The 18,946-nt window shown below is 43.3% G+C and overlaps 1 protein-coding gene across 6 annotated transcripts in view; it reads left to right on the top strand.

The window, feature by feature from the left end:
- The window catches only part of MPP3 (MAGUK p55 scaffold protein 3), a 91,130-nt gene extending 72,184 nt beyond the window's left edge, over positions 1-18,946 (top strand). For 4 of the 6 annotated variants that reach the window (XM_080979361.1, XM_080979363.1, XM_080979360.1 and 1 more), the window contains 4 exons: positions 469-562; positions 2,340-2,448; positions 4,436-4,558; positions 8,395-9,553. In XM_080979361.1, coding sequence (XP_080835487.1) covers positions 469-562; positions 2,340-2,448; positions 4,436-4,558; positions 8,395-8,574 — 506 coding nt within the window. In that variant the 3' untranslated portion in view covers positions 8,575-9,553. Of the gene's footprint in view, positions 1-468; positions 563-2,339; positions 2,449-4,435; positions 4,559-8,394; positions 9,554-18,075 lie in introns of those variants that run through there. The other 2 variants (XR_013978986.1, XR_013978987.1) reach the window with 2 other exon arrangements.

An 18,946-nucleotide genomic window follows, 5' to 3' on the forward strand; every position in this document is an offset into this window, starting at 1 on the left:
GTTCCATGTAGTCCATCATTTTCATCTGCCATTCCTCCAGTGTGGGTAGGTCTTGTGTCTTCCAGTGCTTTGCAATAAGTATTCTTGCTGCTGTTGTAGCATACATAAAGAAAGTTCTGTCCTTCTTTAACACCGATTGGCCGACTATGCCCAGGAGGAAGGCCTCTGGTTTCTTCAAGAAGGTATATTTAAATACCTTTTTTAATTCATTATAAATCATCTCCCAGAAAACCTTAATCCTTGGGCACGCCCACCAAAGGTGAAAGAATGTACCTTCAGTTTCTTTACATTTCCAACATTTATTATCGGGCAAATGGTAGATTTTTGCAAGCTTGACTGGTGTCATGTACCACCTGTATATCATTTTCATAATATTCTCTCTTAAGGCATTGCATGCCGTAAACTTCATACCTGTGGTCATATGGTCTGATTCTTGGCTTCCTCTCTTTCTCTCTCTCTCCCCCCCAGATACCACAAGGTCGAAGAAGAGCCACGAAAAGGAAGGCGTGGAGTACAATTTTGTTTCTAAGCAGTCGTTTGAGACAGATGTGCAGCATAACAAGTAGGCCTTGATGTCTTGTGCTTTTGTTGGGGGGAAAGGAAAGTATTTCTCTTCGGGGGAAGACTCCAGAATCCGATCTATATGCAGAGAGGCTACCATCCTCTTTGCTAATAGAAGCTTCTGGGCTCTTAAAAAAAAACTGGCCAGGGAATTTTTGTTGTTGAGCTGCACACATTTTCTTAATATGGGATTGTAGTGAATGAGAAAACTACAACAGTGGGTTTTTTTATTATTATTATATGGTCACAGACCCAGCAAAAACAACAAAATCATACAATTTCTAACTTTACACAGAGTTAAAATATATGGTGCTTATATAAACTATAGCCCAGAAGCAAGCCAAAAATACAGTTAAATTAAGAAAGCCCCTTCATGGCTCTTTGAAAGGAGAAACCTAGCAACTCTTTCCACTATTATTTTGTTCAAGTCAAGCAGTAAGTAGGCCACATACCATTCAAAAGTCATTCCTGACTATTTTAGTGGGATGAGAGTACGTAACCTATTTTGCTCTTCTCTGCAAAAGTTGCATGCGAAAAGAGCAGGTCTTAATGCTTCTGTTGCTCCACCCCCACAGGGGCAGAGCCGTTTTATTATATGGAGTACCCTCAAAACAGCCATCTAGTACGGCAGAAGGAAAACTATTAAATCTAACCCTACGAAAGATCACCAGCTGGTATTTGAGAACAGTCAGGTTACCCATGTAATTTTTCTGTAAAAGTACAGTATTTACATGCCACTCTCTTGCAGAGCATCAGGGCAGCATGCAAGCACATGAAAACATGTAAAAGCAATATGAAGCAATCATTAAAATCACCGACTGCTCAAGGCACATTTGAAACAACTGCATAGGCCCGTCAGCATGAACAAATCTGGGAAATGATATATAATGAAATGAAAAGGACGTTTGAAATAACTTTTGTAAAAAAGCCCACACCAGAAGCTTTTCTTTTGGGAATTATAGAGACAGAACTACCTAAAACCTATAGAAATTTATTTATTTATGTATGCTACTACAGCGGCAAGAATGTTACTTGCCCCCCCCCAAATGGAAATAATCAGAAGTCCCAGCAAAGGAACAATGGATACAAAAACTTATGGAATATGCAGAAATGGTGAAACTTACCGGAAGACTAAGAAATCTCTGACTTTTGTCTTCTGGGTTTCTGGGGGTTTTCCTGTTGTTATTCTGTCTCTCTCAGCTACAATAAACTTACCATTAAAATTATGGACTGGTCATTTCTTCGTCAGAGGGCAAACGGGCAAATTTAGCAGGGGATCAAATACTTTCCCCCCCCTCACTGTGTTTGCCTTGTACATTTATGAACGTTTTATTTATATATTTTAGACCTTATAATTCCTATAACAACACAAAAGATTGATCCTTCCTTCCCATGTCAAATAAAATACTAAATATTAAATTTCCTCTCTGACATGGTAGGATTTCTTTTTTCATGCTGAGAGCCACAACTCTGAAGACTTTCCCGCCCCAGAAATAAGTGTCTAGATAGGATTATCCCCGTTTTGTGAAGCTGGTTGGCTGCATTTCTCTCTGGAATGGATTCAGATTTCTAGCCTTTTATTCTCCTGGTGGTGACACCAGAATGATCAAAAGCAGTAATCCCTTTTAATCACGTTGTCTGCAGCCAACATTTCTTATTTTTTATTGAAGGAAACAGTGTTGTACTGTAATAAGCATATGACACAGTTCTGCTACTTTGAAATCTGAGCTGAATACTTTGAATTCTGCTCCACAGCTTAATTCCCTAAATGTTTTCAGGTTTGTAGAACATGGGGAGTATAAAGAGAATCTCTACGGGACAAGCCTGGAGGCAATTCAGTCGGTCATGTCCAGAAATAAAATTTGCCTTGTGGATGTCGTGCCTGAGGTAAACTGTCATGATTATTGTTATTTTGGGTTTTTTTAGAAAAATCTTATCTTCCAGAATTGTGTTTCAGTTCCACCTTACCTATAGGAACATGGGTTTTACACCAGCTTTTCGTTCATTGCTTGGGTTTCGATGGATCAGTTTCGGTTATAGTCACCCCATTATATGAAAAAGATTTTTTGAGACCAAATACCCACTTGGTGGACTGTTTCCCTTATTGGCTAGCAAAATAAAGGTAAAGGGACCACTGACCATTAGGTCCATTCGTGACCGACTCTGGGGTTTCGGCGCTCATCTCGCTTTATAGGCCGAGGGAGCCGGCGTACAGCTTCCGGGTCATGTGGCCAGCATGACTAAGCCGCTTCTGGTGAACCAGAGCAGCGCACGGAAATGCTGTTTACCTTCCCGCCGGAGCAGTACCTATTTATCTACTTGCAGTTTGACGTGCTTTTGAACTGCTAGGTTGGCAGGAGCAGGGACCGAGCAATGGGTCCCCCGTCGCAGGTATTTGAACTGCCGACCTTCTGAATGGCAAGCCCTAGGCTCTGTGGTTTAACCCACAGCCCCACCCGCGTCCCTGGCTAGCAAAATATGTTTGGCCAAATCAAGGCCTCTAGCTGTTGCCATAGAAGCTCCTTATTATTGGCTGGGGGCGTGATCCTTTCTCATTTAAGAGAGTCTGTAACCCAGGGTGAGCCATTATGGTGCTATTCAGATGTTTTGGACTACAGCTTCCATCATCCTTGTCCATTGGCCATGCTGGCTGGGGCTGATGGGAGTTGTAGTCCCTAACATTGGGAGGGTCCCTTGTCGGCTAACCCTGCTGGGGATGAGAGCCCTCCTTGGGATGAGAGCAGACAAATTGATTTACTGTAGACAAGACAGAGCTGTTGGTGGAGGAGGGAAACAGTGGATTTGTCTGCCCCAGATAGGATCATGCTGTCTTTCCAGGGGCAGATAGGCAGGGTGATGCTTCACCTAAACCAGGGGTCAGCAACCCGCGGCTCCGGAGCCGCATGTGGCTCTTTTACACCTTTGCCGCGGCTCCGGGGTGGATAATAGCGAGGGGAGGAGGCGCATTGTGCGCCCCGACACTCCCCACTGTGGCGGGCGCTGTACTGGCTGTGACGTCACATGGGGGCGGTGCGTGCATTAGTCACGCACCGTCCCGACGTCACCTTCCCGCCCGCTGTCAGATCGGAGGGCAGCGGCGCGCATGTTTGCGGCTCCCAGGTTTTTTTTCTTCGGAAATGGGTCCAAGTGGCTCTTTTTGTCTTAAAGGTTGCAGACCGCTGACCTAAACCCCTAAAACTGCTGACGGAGCCAGTGGCTTCAAAAGAGTGTTTAACTGCACAGTGAAAAGGATAGGGTTTCCAGGGCCATTGCAAGCCCCCTCCTTAAGCATAAGGACGCAGGTGGCGCTGTGGTCTAAACCACTGAGCCTCTTGGGCTTGCCGATCAGAAGGTCAGCGGTTTGAATCCCCGCGATGGGGTGAGCTCCCGTTGCTCTGTCCCAGCTCCTGCCAACCTAGCAGTTTGAAGCACACCAGCGCAAGTAGATAAATAGGTACTGCTTCAGCAGGAAGGTAAACAGCATTTCCATGCGCTCTGGTTTGAATCACGGTGTCTCATTGCACCAGAAGCGGTTTAGTCATGCTGGCCACGTGACCCGGAAAGCTGTCTGTGGACAAACACCAGCTCCCTCGGCCTGAAAACAGAATGAGTGCCACAACCCCATAGTCGTCTTTGACTGGACTTAACCGTCCAGGGGTCCTTTACCTTTACCTCCTTAAGCATACAAAGTGATTCATGCTGCCCCTATTTGGGGGTTAGCTTGAGGTGGCCATCCCAAATTAGGTGAATTGCCAAATGTGTGTGTGTTTGGGAGGGAAATACCAGGTCTAGTTTTGATTTCTCGCTTTAAGTTACTGTGCAGCATTTACAGATTGGTGAACGGGATTCTCCCTTTGTATTCCTGCCTGCCTAGGCTGTGACGCACTTGAGGACGGCGGAGTTCAAGCCGTATGTGGTGTTTGTGAAGCCTCTCATCTCAGAAAAGAAAAAGAACGCCCCAGCATCTCTCCTGACGGATGAAATCTTCGTCCCGCTCGTAAGTATTTTGCGTGAAAAGCTAGTTTGCAGAAATGAGCCGCAACATCAAGGCGACTCCAGCGGATCATTTTCCGCTGAAAATGATCGCAAAGCAAACTCTACTCCCACCCACCCCAAGTGTGGTACTTTGCGATCTGTTACCAGCAGGGATCCCTTTTGCAAGACCATGTAAAACTACACCATGGGTAGGCAAACTATGGCCCGGGGGCCGGATCCAGCCCAATCACCTTCTAAATCCGGCCCACGAATGTGTTTTTACATGAGTAGAATGTGTCCTTTTATTTAAAATGCATCTCTGGGTTATTTGTGGGGCCTGCCTGGTGTTTTCAAACAAACAAACAAACAAACAAACAAATAAAATTTAAATTTATACCCCACCCTCCCTGGCCAGAATCGGGCTCAGGGTGGCTAACACCAATAAAATTACAATAAAACATAATAGAAAATGAAAAAAAAAAGGCTAATTAAAATACGGGTTTAAAAAACAATTTAAAATGCAGCCTCATGTTAAAATAGCTTATAAATCAAAACCATAAGGGGAGGGAAGACATAAGGGTCAGACTGAGTCCAAACCAAAGGCCAGGCGGAACAGCTCCATCTTGCAGGCCCTGCGGTAAGATGTCAAGTCCCGCAGAGCCCTGGTCTCTTGTGACAGAGCGTTCCACCAAGTCGGTGCCAGTACTGAAAAGGCCCTGGCCCTAGTTGAGACCAATCTAACCTCCTTGCGGCTCAGGACCTCCAAAGTGTTGTTATTTGTGGACCTTGAGGTCCTCCGCGGGGCATACCAGGAGAGGCGGTCCCTTAGGTAAATGTGTAGAATGTGTGCTTTTATTTAAAATGCATCTCTGGGTTATTTGTGGGTCATAGGAATTCGTTTATTTATTTATTTCAAAATATAGTCTGGCCCCCCACAAGGTCTGAGGGACAGTGGACCGGCCCCCTGCTGAAAAAGTTTGCTGACCCCTGAACTACACACTTCATTTCCATTTCAGTTGGGGGTTCAGGCCTGACTCGGGCACTTGAGATAAATTTGCTTGCTCCGTGTGACGACCTATGTCAGGAGAGGGGGCAGGGGAAGTGTGTCCCTGCTGATTTCCCTTTACATCTCAGCGCTTTCAGCACCCTTGACAGGGGCATCCTTCCGGGGAGGCTGTCTCAGTCAGGAGTAGTGGGGACTCTCTTGCAACGATTATGCTGCTACTTGGATGGCAATTTGACGATGTTGTTTGGGCCCGTGGATCTGCCAGCGTGCATTACAGCAGGGTTTGAATTTAGCGCCCATGCGGTTTAACATCTCTGAAACTGCGTGAGTGTGGCCATCCTGAGTTTTGGAGCACAGTATCATCAACATGTGACGCGGTGGACGTGGGTGGCACTGTGGTCTAAACCACTGAGCCTAGGGCTTGCCGATTGGAAGGTGAGCAGTTCAAATCCTCGCGACGGGATGAGCTCCCGTTGCTCTGTCCCAGCTCCTGTCCACCTAGCAGTTCGAAAGCACAAAGTGCAAGTAGATAAATAGGTACCGCTCTGGCGGGAAAGTAAACGGTGTTTCCGTGCACTGCTCTGGTTTGCCAGAAGCGGCTTAGTCATGCTGGCCACATGGCCTGGAAGCGGTCTGCGGACAAATGCCGGCTCCCTCGGCCTATAGAGCAAGATGAGCATGCAACCCCAGAGTCGTCCGCGACTGGACCTAACGGTCAGGGGGTACCTGTACCTTTACCTTTACCTATCATCAATATGCTGATGACACACAGCACTGCCTTCTCCTTTGCAGCTCAAGCAGGTATGGCAGTGTTTGTGTGCTAGATTGGGGCCTGCCCTTGGGAATGGACGGGATGAGAGCCAACAAACTGAAGCTCAATCCAGATAAGACTGAGACACCTTAACTAAGATGTATAAGACTGAATCAGATAAGTGCTGGAGATGCAGTGAGGTTGAGGGAACGTTCTTTCACATGTGGTGGACTTGTAAAAGGGTATTGGGAAATAATCCATAATGAATTGAAAAAAAAAAGTTTAAAGTACTTTTCCAAAAAAAACCAGAGTCCTTTTTGTTGGGGATAATTGAGACGGAAATTCCAAGGTGTCAAAAAAAGGTTCTTTATGTACAGTATGCCACCACTGCGGCCCGTGTTTTGTTAGCCCCAAAATGGAAAATGATCGAGGTCCCAACCAAAGAAGAACGGCAAATTAAACTGATGGAATATGCGCAGCTTGCAGACTTAACATACAGAATAAGAGAACAAGAAGAACATGCGTTTAGAGACGATTGGAAAACGTTTATTGAATACATGGGGGGGGGGAATTGTGTGCACCTGAAAACGTTGGCAGCATTCAGATAAATTCAACAGCGTAAATAAGTTTTGATGGATGTTATAATGGAATACTGAATGGTATAGTTTGTGTAAAATATGCAGGGATATATGATATGCAGAATGAACCATGGGAAGAGAAGAAGGGAAGTCATTGATATTTTAAGGTTGTTTAAATGAATATTATAAAATGTAAGACAGAAAATTTAATAAAAATTATATATATATAAAAAACGGATAAGACTGAGACACTGTTAGTGATTGGTTCCTCTGTCCAGATTAGTGGAACATACCCTCTTCTGGATGGGTTTACCCTCCACTTGAAGAAGCAGGCGCACAATTTGCACCCAATGCTGCCATTGGAGGCACCGTGGCAAAAAGTACCTTCTACCAGCTTCAGCTGGTAGCCTAGCTGAATAGGGGATAGCCTCGCTTCAGTTGCCTATGTGCTGGTAATCTCCAGGATAGACTACTGCAATGTGTTGTACGTTGGGCTCCCCTTGAAGATTGTTTAGAAGCTCATGTAGGATGTGGTGGCTGGATTGTTAAATGGAACCAGAAGACGTGAGCATGTAGCACAGGTTCTGGCTTAACTGCGTTGGCTACCAATTTGTTTCTGGGCCCAATTCAGAGTGCTGGCCTTGACCTGTAAAGGCACATACAGCTTTACGCAGAGGATGGAATGAGGCAGGCGGAAACAGGGAAAGGAGAATGTTAGCCGCTTTGAGACTTCTTAAAGGGAGTGAAAGGCGGGATATCAAATCCAAACTCCTCCTCCTCCTCCTCCTCCTCCTCCTCCTCCTCCTCCTCTTCTTCTTCTTCTTCTCCTCCTGGTGGCAAGCACAAGGCCGCAGTCATGGCTTCCCCCAAAGAATCCTGGGAGCTGCGGTCTATTATTGGTGCTGATAGTTGCTAGGAGACCTTTCATTCCTCTCACAGAACTACAGCTCCCAGAATTCCCTTTGAAAAGATGGATAGTTGACTTTTAAACCATTCTGGGCATTGTAGTTCTGTGAGGGGAATAGGGGGTCTCCTCACTACTCTCAGCACCCATAAAAAACTACAGTTCCCATGATTCTTTGGGGGGGGGGTGAAACCATGACTGATTAAGTAATAGAGCAGTGCTTTGAATTGTTTGGTGCAAAAAGGGCCATAGTCTCTTTCCCCCTCACAGGCTTATCTGCAAGTAACAAAACCTGCTTTCTGCGGCAACATGTCTCAACCTGAGGGTTTTCTTTCTTGGCTAATGCCCAAATGGTACTGCACCCCCAGTAGTGTAGCTAGCCGGGGGGTGAGGGAAAGGGGCATTTCACATAGGGGGGCATAGTGTGCCACAGGGGTCTTTAGGGTGCTACAGGAGTCTGTAGTGCAGCACGGTGGCTGCTTTGAGTTGGGGGTTGGGATTCTGGGCGGCAGGGGAGCTTGTGACTTCTGGTCGTTTTGGGCACTGGGGGGGGGGGATGGCGGAGCTGGTGGGGGTTGCTACGTCGTCTCATGTTGTCCTTTTTGTTTTTGATTTGCAGGACGAGGAGCAGCAAGAAATGCTCAGCTCGGCTGCCTTCATCGAAGAGCAGTACGGCCACCTGATTGACACTGTCCTGGTGAAGGAAGATTTGCAGAGTGCCTGCAGCCAGCTGAAAACCATCCTGGAGAAACTGAACACAGACTCTTTCTGGGTGCCAGTCTCTTGGGTCAGGTTGTAGTCTGCTATGCTGTGCCAAAGAAAGAAAAAAACGAACAAACGAAAGAGAACGAGATATACCTGTTTGATAACACGCTGTAAATAATGTGGATGATCAAAAGGAGTAGGGGAAAATGGAACTCTGCTGGAGCAGCCAGTTTGCTTGGGATGAAAACAAAGAGAAACCTTCCTCTGTGTGGGAGCAGATTCTAATGCAATCGGAAAAAAACACACGTTGCAATGGAATGGAAAAGCGCCGCAGGATACAATCCAGAGATTTTCCTTTTGTATGCCACTGGACAATAGTCATGTCAGATTCCAGGTGTCTGGACAGAAGCCTTTAGCTTTTGGGAAACTTGCAATTGTGTTTGTTTGTTTGTTTGTTTGTTTGTTTGTTTGTTTGCAGTATTTCTAGGTTGTGCTGTAACGAAGATCTTAGGGCTGCTCACGACAAAAAGAACGATAACAGGATGAACAAAGAAGTATAAATGCAGTGTAAAAAAAAAGGCTCCGTATGTGGTGGTTCCAGGCAAAGACTGCAAAAACGTTAGGAAGAACACACAAGCTCGGTTTTTCTGTTGATCACTGCAATCTTGGAAAGATAAATTCAGTGAAAGAGTTAAGTTCATGTAACGAAATAAGGTACTTTTATTCGTTCGTTTATTTACTTCTTAACCAGGCTAGAACTGGGAGAGCTCTTATTCAGATGGTAAAAGTTGGTGCTTTTTTGTGAAAGGCGAACTCTCCCAGGGCAAATCAGCAAGGCTATTAACTTCCTGCCTGAAAAATGAACCATGTTATGTAACCTAAATATAGCCCCAACTATAGCTAACTATATTCTGAGCAGCCAAAGACCATCGGGGATTGTTTTTGTTCCTCCTATTGTATTTGCAACTTGCCCTAAATAATGGACTAAGAAGTGTGTTTGAAGCACGGGGAACTTTCCATCTTTCTAACCGGAAAAACCAACTATTTAGAAATAAAATCCCAAATAAACAAATGGTTAGGGAGGTATATATGCAGGGATGTCCCCAGAATATGGGTTTTCGTGGCAGCTTTGTGGGTTGTATGTGTTGGCTGGCATTGTTTGTTGGAAGAGGGAGTTATGGGAGTCGTTTATAAGTGTGAGGAGTCAGGAGACTGCCCAGTATGTTTCTTGCTTGTTTTAGTTTCTTCCCTGAGCCCCCCCCCCCGCACTCCAAAAATCCATGCAGATTTTATATTCCAGTGTAATAATATTTCCATGTGTATTTATTTGTAATAATAATTCCCATAGAGGGTGCCACAGGGTTCTGTCTTGGGCCCGGTCTTATTCAACATCTTTATCAACGACTTGGATGATGGACTCAAGGGCATCCTGATCAAATTTGCAGCTGACACCAGGACTTCCGGGGGCGGCGCGAACGACAATGGCGGTCCTCTTCTGAACGGGAGAGGAGGCTCCGCAGGCAACGGGTCGTCCGCTACGGCGAAGCGGAGACCCACATCGGAAAACCCCAGGCGGCAAGAGCCTGGGGTCTTGAGGCTCGGTGGGCGCCTAGAGCGACCCTCCAAGTGCAGAAGGAACCCCGTAAGGGGCTCCGGAGCACGGAGGGGGGTTGCGGCGCTGTGAGCTGTTTCGCAGCCTGAGGAGCGAAGCCGCGCTGCTGCTGTCGGTGAGCGCTGATCCCTTTTCCTGCCAAATTACGGATCCGGACAAAAAAGCAACTAATTTGTGAGTAAAAGACTGAATCACTCGGAATTTGAGACTTTAAAAGGGAAATTTAAATTGGCTTGAACTTGGCTGTGAGCGGAGAGACGTGGAAGCAGGAAGTCCGTCTTCCGCAGCCATTGAACTTGAAAAAAAGCAATCAGCTGGAGGAGTGGAGGCTGAAAAGAAAGAGACTTTAAGTCTTACAGATCTAAGCATCTATTTGAACTTGCATTTTAAAGTAAAGACTTCAAGTTAAAGATTTGGGATTGCTATTTGTACTTGACTTTCCTCCTCTTATTGGATTACAAATTTAAAGGTGAAACCCAGAGTCAGGAGCTGCCTGAGTACTAAGGGAGCTGTCAGTACTGCAGATTTGGATACAGCATATTGGAACTGGAAACAATCTGAGGGTATTGATACCTTTTAAATTTGAAACATTCTTTTTGGAAATAAATAAGCACTGTCTGCAACAAGGTAATCATTTATAAACTCTGCTAAGTATTTGTATCTGAAGGTTCTTGGACATTAATTTAGACCCTGAAAGATAGATCAAGCTCCCTCTAGAGGACTGGATTATAACAGTGATTTTACATACACTTTTTACTTTCGATTCCCTTGCTGTTTGCTTGCTCTGGACCTTTCCATTCCCATGGGAACAACTCAGTGTGACCTTGACTGATAGATAACGTTGGAATGAGTGGCACAAGAAAAAGAGGGAGAGCTAAACAAACAACTCTAACAACTCTAACCTCAGCCTTACAGACACGCAGATCATCTGTGCCTGCTTTGCCCTCAGAAGTGGAGGGTGAGGGCGAAGCAGAGCAGTTACAATTGGAAGATATGGCCTCAGGAGCATCTGCCTCTATACTAGATAAAATCTTTGAAAAATTGGAAGCTTTGGACAAGAAAGCAGATGCCCAATCAGCAAAGATTGATAAAAATACAGAATGTTTAAACAAATTAACCACACAAGTGACACAGAATGCACAAGCAATTGGACAACTAACTGAGGCCTCAGCAGAAAATCGGAAATTGACTGAGGACACTAGACAAAGATTTGAAAACTTAGAGCAAGAGGTAAGACCACTCACTAAACAAGTTGGGGAACACCAGATTTATCTCTCGATGATAGAACTGCGAAACCGTGAGAATAACTTAAGGATTAGATCACTAAAAGAGGCAGAAGAAGGAAATCTAACTGAGTTTTTGACTAAAGAATTCTCCAAGTTCTGGAACTTGGAAGAAAAGGACTTTAAAATTGTGTCAGCTTTCAGACTTGGAAGATTCATAAAGAAGGAGAGGCCCAGAGACTGTTTGATAACATTGAGATCAAAGGAGGAAAGGGATAAGATTCTGGGATTACATTTTGTAAAATCACTGGAGGTGTTGGATAGAAGAATTGAAATTTATAAAGATATCCCAAGACTACTGCTTGACCTTAGAACCGCCTATTCTGAACTTGTTAAACTACTAAGGAGCAACGCAATTCCATTTAGGTGGGAATTTCCTCAAGGATTATCTTTTACCTTTAGAGGGAGAAAGGTTAAAGTTAGAACATTGGAAGAGAGAGACAAATTCCTGTCTACATACGGAGAGGACCTTCAAAAAAGAATTGAACTACCTGCTGGGCCTGAGGCAACGCCAACACCAACATCAGCACCTGTGGAACCTGAAGTCCCTGAGAAGATACCACCCCTTGAAAAATAACCAGATAATTCAGGATGTCTCTGCAACTGTTGAGCTGGAATATTAATGGTTGTAACATTCCGGAAAAAAGGAAGAAAATATTTCATATATTAAAAAAAGAACAATTGGACATTATTTGTTTACAAGAAACACATGTGACGAGGCTCCACAGAAAAGTGTTAATAAATAAAAGATTGGGCCAGGAATTTGTATCTTCGGACAAAGTTAAGAAGAGAGGTGTAGTGATATATGCAAAAGAGAGCCTGTCACCTAAATTCCTATTTAAAGATGAACATGGAAGAATTTTGGCCATTGAGATACAATATCAAGGAGAGAAACTGCTGATATTAGGAATTTATGCACCTAATGAAGGGAAATCGGAATTTTACAAGAAGTTGCAGGAGACAATGCTGGATTATCTAGACTACAACAACATCATAATGATGGGAGATATGAACGGGGTCGTATCAACTAACATGGACAAGTCACAAAGTCAAAATGTTACAAAAGACGGCAGACTACCTAAAACCTTTTTTGAAATGACTGACAATATGGACTTGATTGACATTTGGAGGACAAAGAACCCACTAGGAAGAGAGGGAACATTCTTTTCTGAAGCCCAACTGACCTGGACAAGAATCGACCAAATATGGATTTCCAGAGGCCTGGCACCTAAGGTTAGAAAAGTGGAAATCTGCCCAAAGACCTGCTCTGACCACAATGCAGTAAAGATGGATATGACACTATTACCAACTGGATCCTTTAGATGGAAGATGAATGACAATTTGTTTAGAGATCAGGAAATTACCAAGAAGGCCCAAAAAGTTTTGAAGGACTATTTTGAGATAAACATGAATAATATGGTGGAAAAAAGAATAATCTGGGACGCAAGCAAAGCTGTAATGAGGGGATTCTTGATACAACAGAATGCAGTGAAGAAAAGAACATATAATGAGAAAAAAGATAAGATCTTGGATAAAATAAAAGAATTAGAGAAGAAATTAAGAGCGAATCCGAAGTCACAGCCAACTCTGAGAGAAATTAAACTTTATCAAACACAATATTCTAAGTTGATAAATCAGGAAATTGAATGGAAGGTTAAATTAATGAAACAAAAAACGTTTGAGTCGGCGAATAAATGTGGAAAACTGCTAGCTTGGCAGTTGAAGAGAAGACAAAGATTAAACACTGTTACAAACTTGGAGGTTGATGGAAAAAACATCCAGAATCCGGTGGACATTAGAAAGTGTTTCCAGAGATACTTCAAAAAATTATACACCCAAGGGCCGCAAGATGATGTTGAGATTAAACAATTTTTGGCAAAAAACGGATTATCTAAATTGTCACAAGAAAATAGGACAATCCTGAATTCTAAAATAACACGACAGGAGATCGAACAAGCTATCCAGAACATGCAACTTGGCAAATCTCCAGGACCAGATGGGCTGACCTCCAAGTACTATAAGACATTGAAAGACTATTTGATACAACCTTTGATGGAGGTCAGCAATGAAATTATGGAGGGGAGGAGGGCACCGGAGTCGTGGAAGGAAGCATTTATCACATTAATACCAAAGTCGGAAGCTGAAAAGACACAACTTAAGAACTACCGTCCCATCTCTCTCTTAAATGTGGATTATAAAATATTTGCAGACATTTTGGCAAATAGATTTAAAAAAGTTTTAAATGAAGTAATTCATAAGGACCAGGCTGGCTTTCTCCCAGGAAGACATCTGTTTGCTAATACAAGGAACATTATTGACATCTTGGAACTTTTGCAAACAGATATAAATACAAAAGCAGTTTTAATTTTTATAGATGCGGAGAAGGCCTTTGACAATATCTCCTGGAAATTTATGATGGGAAATTTAAAAGAGATGGGAGTGGGACGGGGTTTTGAAAATGGGATTGAGGCGATATATTCAGAACAGAAAGCTAAACTGATAGTTAATAATGTGGTTACGGAAGAGTTTAAAATTGAAAAAGGGACACGACAAGGTTGCCCTATTTCCCCTTTGTTATTTATTTCGGTTCTGGAAGTGCTATTGAACATGATTAGAAGGGATCAGTTGGTGGAAGGAATTCAGGTTGGTCAGAAACAATATAAATTAAAAGCTTTTGCAGATGACCTGGTTTTGACTTTGCAGAAGCCAGAGCCCAGTACGAAAAGAGTATTACAACTGATTAATGACTTTGGTCGGGTGGCTGGATTTAAATTAAATAAACAGAAAACTAAGGTTTTGGGGAAAAATTTGACTAATACAGAGTCAGAACGGTTTCAGAATGAGATGGAACTTAATGTGGTGAAAAAAGTGAAATACCTAGGGGTTAACATAACAGCAAAAAATCTAGGTCTATTTAAGGACAATTATGAAAAATGTTGGACAGAAATTAAGAGAGACCTAGATAGTTGGACAAAGTTGAAACTTTCTTTGTTAGGCCGAATTGCTGCTATTAAGATGAATGTATTGCCAAGGATGTTGTTTTTATTTCAAACACTTCAGGTTTTGGACAAAACGGAGTGCTTTCAGAAGTGGCAGAGAGACATTTCCAAGTTTGTCTGGCAGGGCAAAAAGCCCAGAATTAAGTTTAAGATATTAACCGATGCAAAACAAAGAGGGGGCTTTGCCCTGCCAGACTTAAAGTTGTATTATGAAGCCGCAGCGTTCTGCTGGCTAAAAGACTGGCTACTTCTTGAAGACACTGATGTGTTGGATTTGGAGGGGTTTAACAATACCTTTGGATGGCATGCATATTTATGGTATGACAAGGTTAAAGCAAATAAGGCCTTTAAGAACCATATTGTCAGAAAATCATTGTTTAATGTCTGGTCAAAATATAAAGACTTGCTGGAAAATAAAACACCAAGGTGGCTTTCACCTTTGGAAGCCAAGGCCCGAAAAAGACCCAATATGGAGGCCAAATGGCCAAAATATTGGGAAATACTAGAAAAGGATGGAGACAAATGGAAATTGCAGAGTCTAGAGAAAATGAAAGACAAAGTGCGAGACTGGTTACATTACGCTCAGATCAAAGAAGTTTTTAAAAATGATAAGAAATTAGGGTTCCAGGTGGAGAAATCGAAACTAGAAACAGAATTGTTAGAACCAAAGATTAAGGTACTTTCAAGGATGTACAACTTGCTGTTGAAATGGAATACACAAGACGAAACGGTTAAATCGGCTATGATAAGGTGGGCACAGGACATTGGGCATAATATCATGTTTGAGGACTGGGAGAGGTTGTGGAATAATGGACTGAAATTTACTGCATGTAACGCCCTGAAAGAAAATGTAATGAAAATGATTTATAGATGGTATATGACCCCAGTCAAACTTGCTAAAATTTACCACCTGTCTGATAATAAGTGTTGGAAATGCAAAGAGTGCGAGGGAACGTTCTTCCACCTCTGGTGGACTTGCCCTAAAGTGAAGGCGTTCTGGGAAATGATCTATAATGAACTGAAAAAGGTATTTAAATATACCTTCACTAAGAAACCAGAGGCCTTCCTTTTGGGTATTGTCGGCCAAGGGGTGGCAAAGAAGGACCAGACATTCTTTATGTATGCAACAACAGCAGCAAGGATACTTCTCGCAAAACATTGGAAAACCCAAGATCTACCCACACTGGAAGAATGGCAGATACAACTGATAGACTACATGGAACTGGCTGAAATGACCGGCAGAATCCGCGACCTGGGAGAAGAGAGGATTGAGGAGGACTGGAAGAAATTTAAGAACTACTTACAAAAGTATTGTAATTTGAGTGAATGCTAAATAAGATGCTAGACTAAAACAACTGAGCACCACTAAATTTAGAAGCTTTTTTAAGAAAATAAGTAAGACTGTGAAAAGTTAGCTCCTTTTGAGAATTATATGATTATGAAATATAGAAGGGATATAAGAATTTAAACAAGATGATAAAGTGCTGACAAAATGTTTTAACGATGAAAATGGGAGCGGGAGGTGTGAGGAAGTCCAAAGAAAATGTGAAAATAAGTTAAGACCGATGTTACATTGATTATTATGTCTATTTTTATTGTAAAACTTAATAAATTGCTTTAAAAAAAAAAAAACAAATTTGCAGCTGACACCAAACTGGGAGGGGTGGCTAACACCCCAGAGGACAGGATCACACTTCAAAACGACCTTGACAGATTAGAGAACTGGGCCAAAACAAACAAGATGAATTTTAACAGGGAGAAATGTAAAGTATTACACTTGGGCAAAAAAAATGAGAGGCACAAATACAAGATGGGTGACACCTGGCTTGAGAGCAGTACATGTGAAAAGGATCTAGGAGTCTTGGTTGACCACAAACTTGACATGAGCCAACAGTGTGATGCGGCAGCTAAAAAAGCCAATGCAATTCTGGGCTGCATCAATAGGAGTATAGCATCTAGATCAAGGGAAGTAATAGTGCCACTGTATTCTGCTCTGGTCAGACCTCACCTGGAGTACTGTGTCCAGTTCTGGGCACCACAGTTCAAGAAGGACACTGACAAACTGGAACGTGTCCAGAGGAGGGCAACCAAAATGGTCAAAGGCCTGGAAACGATGCCTTATGAGGAACGGCTAAGGGAGCTGGGCATGTTTAGCCTGGAGAAGAGGTGGTTAAGGGGTGATATGATAGCCATGTTCAAATATATAAAGGGATGTCACATAGAGGAGGGAGAAAGGTTGTTTTCTGCTGCTCCAGAGAAGCGGACACGGAGCAATGGATCCAAACTACAAGAAAGAAGATTCCACCTAAACATTAGGAAGAACTTCCTGACAGTAAGAACTGTTCGACAGTGGAATTTGCTGCCAAGGAGTGTGGTGGAGTCTCCTTCTTTGGAGGTCTTTAAGCAGAGGCTTGACAACCATATGTCAGGAGTGCTCTGATGGTGTTTCCTGCTTGGCAGGGGGTTGGACTCGATGGCCCTTGTGGTCTCTTCCAACTCTATGATTCTATGATTCTATGACTTTCCAGTAGATCTTCCTGGGGCTGTTAATGTGTGTCAACCAAAACATTTATCGTGAACTTTCCATTTAAAACTCAAGTTCTCAGTATACTTATGATTTAGACCAGTGGTCTTCAATGTTTTCAGACCCAAGGCCCACCAGATGCATGGGGGGGGTATTTCTTTATTATTATTTTTAACCATTTTTTTTTATGGTGGTAGTGCTGCTGTCACGACCCACATTAGATCAATCTGTGACCTAGTACAGTCGTACCTTGGATCCCGAATGCCTTGCGAGTCGAACGTTTTGGCTCCTGAATGCCGCAAACCTGGAAGTGCGTGTTCCGGTTTGAGAACGTTCTTTGGAACCCGAATTTCCGACGGGGCTTCTGTGGCTTCCGATTGGCTGCAGGAGCTTCCTGCAGCGAATCGGAAGCCGTGCCTTGGTTTCCAAACATTTTGGAAGTCGAACGGACTTCTGGAACGGATTCCGTTCGACTTCCAAGGTACCACTGTAGCGGCTTCTGACCCACAAGTTGAAGGCCAATGATTTAGCCTATCCGTTTCAAAATTGCATTTGGAAGTTTTTTTTGGAAACTTACCAGTGGTTCTTTCTTCAGTGAACCAGTTAACTGTAGCAGACATGCATCCTTGAAAGAGACTTTATCCACCATTGCTAGCCTTCAGTAGGGGATATCGTGGTGTGCTCTATGATACCCATCTCAGTTGATGTGAGCAGATGGTTTAAAGACACTGACTTGCGTAAATGGAGTGTCAACCTTGGAACATAGCCCAAGGAAGGAAGCATGCGGGGGTTCCATGGCAGATGCTCAGGTGACCCTCAGCGGACAAAATGATGCTGAAAAGGGTTCCTTGAAGGTAGAGAGCTGGAAAAATCTCACCGGTTTGATTCCTCCTGTATAAATAATCCACTTTGTGATGTTAAAAGTGGAACAATCCATCATCTCAGCTTGAGTTGGCACACTTGGTAGATGTCATTATTTTTCTATGACTCACTGTCTGGATGAGAGCTGTGGAGTTTTGTTTACTTGTGCTGTACTCTCGGATGTACTCCCCAATTGTTTGCTCCCAATTTCAATCCCTGTTTCTAGTCTGAAGAATGTTTGAAGTATATTCTTTTCCCCACCCCTTCTTCTTCCTTTGATTGGCATTTGATGTAAATGCTCCTATTCCACCACTAGGCAGATGCTGCTACGTAGCGGATGTCGCCTTATCAACTTCCTCGTGCATCTTGGCTGCATTCCGCGAAAGCCATCATATATTTTTTCCCCACTGCGGCTTATTCTGTGAGACCAGGCTGTGCATGTCTTGCGCAAGGAAGCAACTGCCAGAGAACAAAAACTGCATGTCAGGAACCTCTTGATGAGAAAGGGCTGCTCCTGTGTGTGGCATGAGGCATTTTCAGCCTTGCGTGCTTAAATACAAATGATTACTACAGCTACCTGGTGACAGATGTTCAAGTAATATCGGCAAACGCTCCGTGCTTTCAGTTCTTATCCATGGTGCAATGGGGTGGAAAGGAGAAAGATTTGGTACATTTTCTCTCAGAGCTATCGGTAGAACGGGGAGTAACACATTGCCTCAGTTCATTCTGACCTAAGGCAGCCTGTAGACACTTAGGAACAAACTTTACTTACCCATTTGCGAACAGCTTTAATATGTGCCATTCAGCCATATGCATATATTTTTTCTATTCGGAAGTAAGTCTGTTAAGTTTGGCTTACTCCCAGGTAAGTGTGCTTAGGATTGCGGCCGTGGGCAGTTTTGCTGGCTGCTGGCAAGGTTTGGATGTTTTCTTTTCATGTGTGCTACTTCTCTGAAATAAGCACAATTAGCCATGTTGGCGTTGAGCCACCCCTGCTTGCCTCACCTTAATGTCTTCACCCGCCCCCAATCTGTACAGTGGGACGCAATCCCATCTCTACTCTTGTTTCATTAATTCAATAAGTTTTGTGATACTCAGTATTTGAATTAATCTTCGGCAAAGAAATACTTTCAAATGAGCACTGGTGCCCTGATGTTCTTAATTTAATAAATATATTTAACATGGGA

Source organism: Podarcis pityusensis (assembly GCF_964106645.2).
Source record: "Podarcis pityusensis genome assembly, chromosome: 13".
Taxonomy (NCBI): domain Eukaryota; kingdom Metazoa; phylum Chordata; class Lepidosauria; order Squamata; family Lacertidae; genus Podarcis; species Podarcis pityusensis.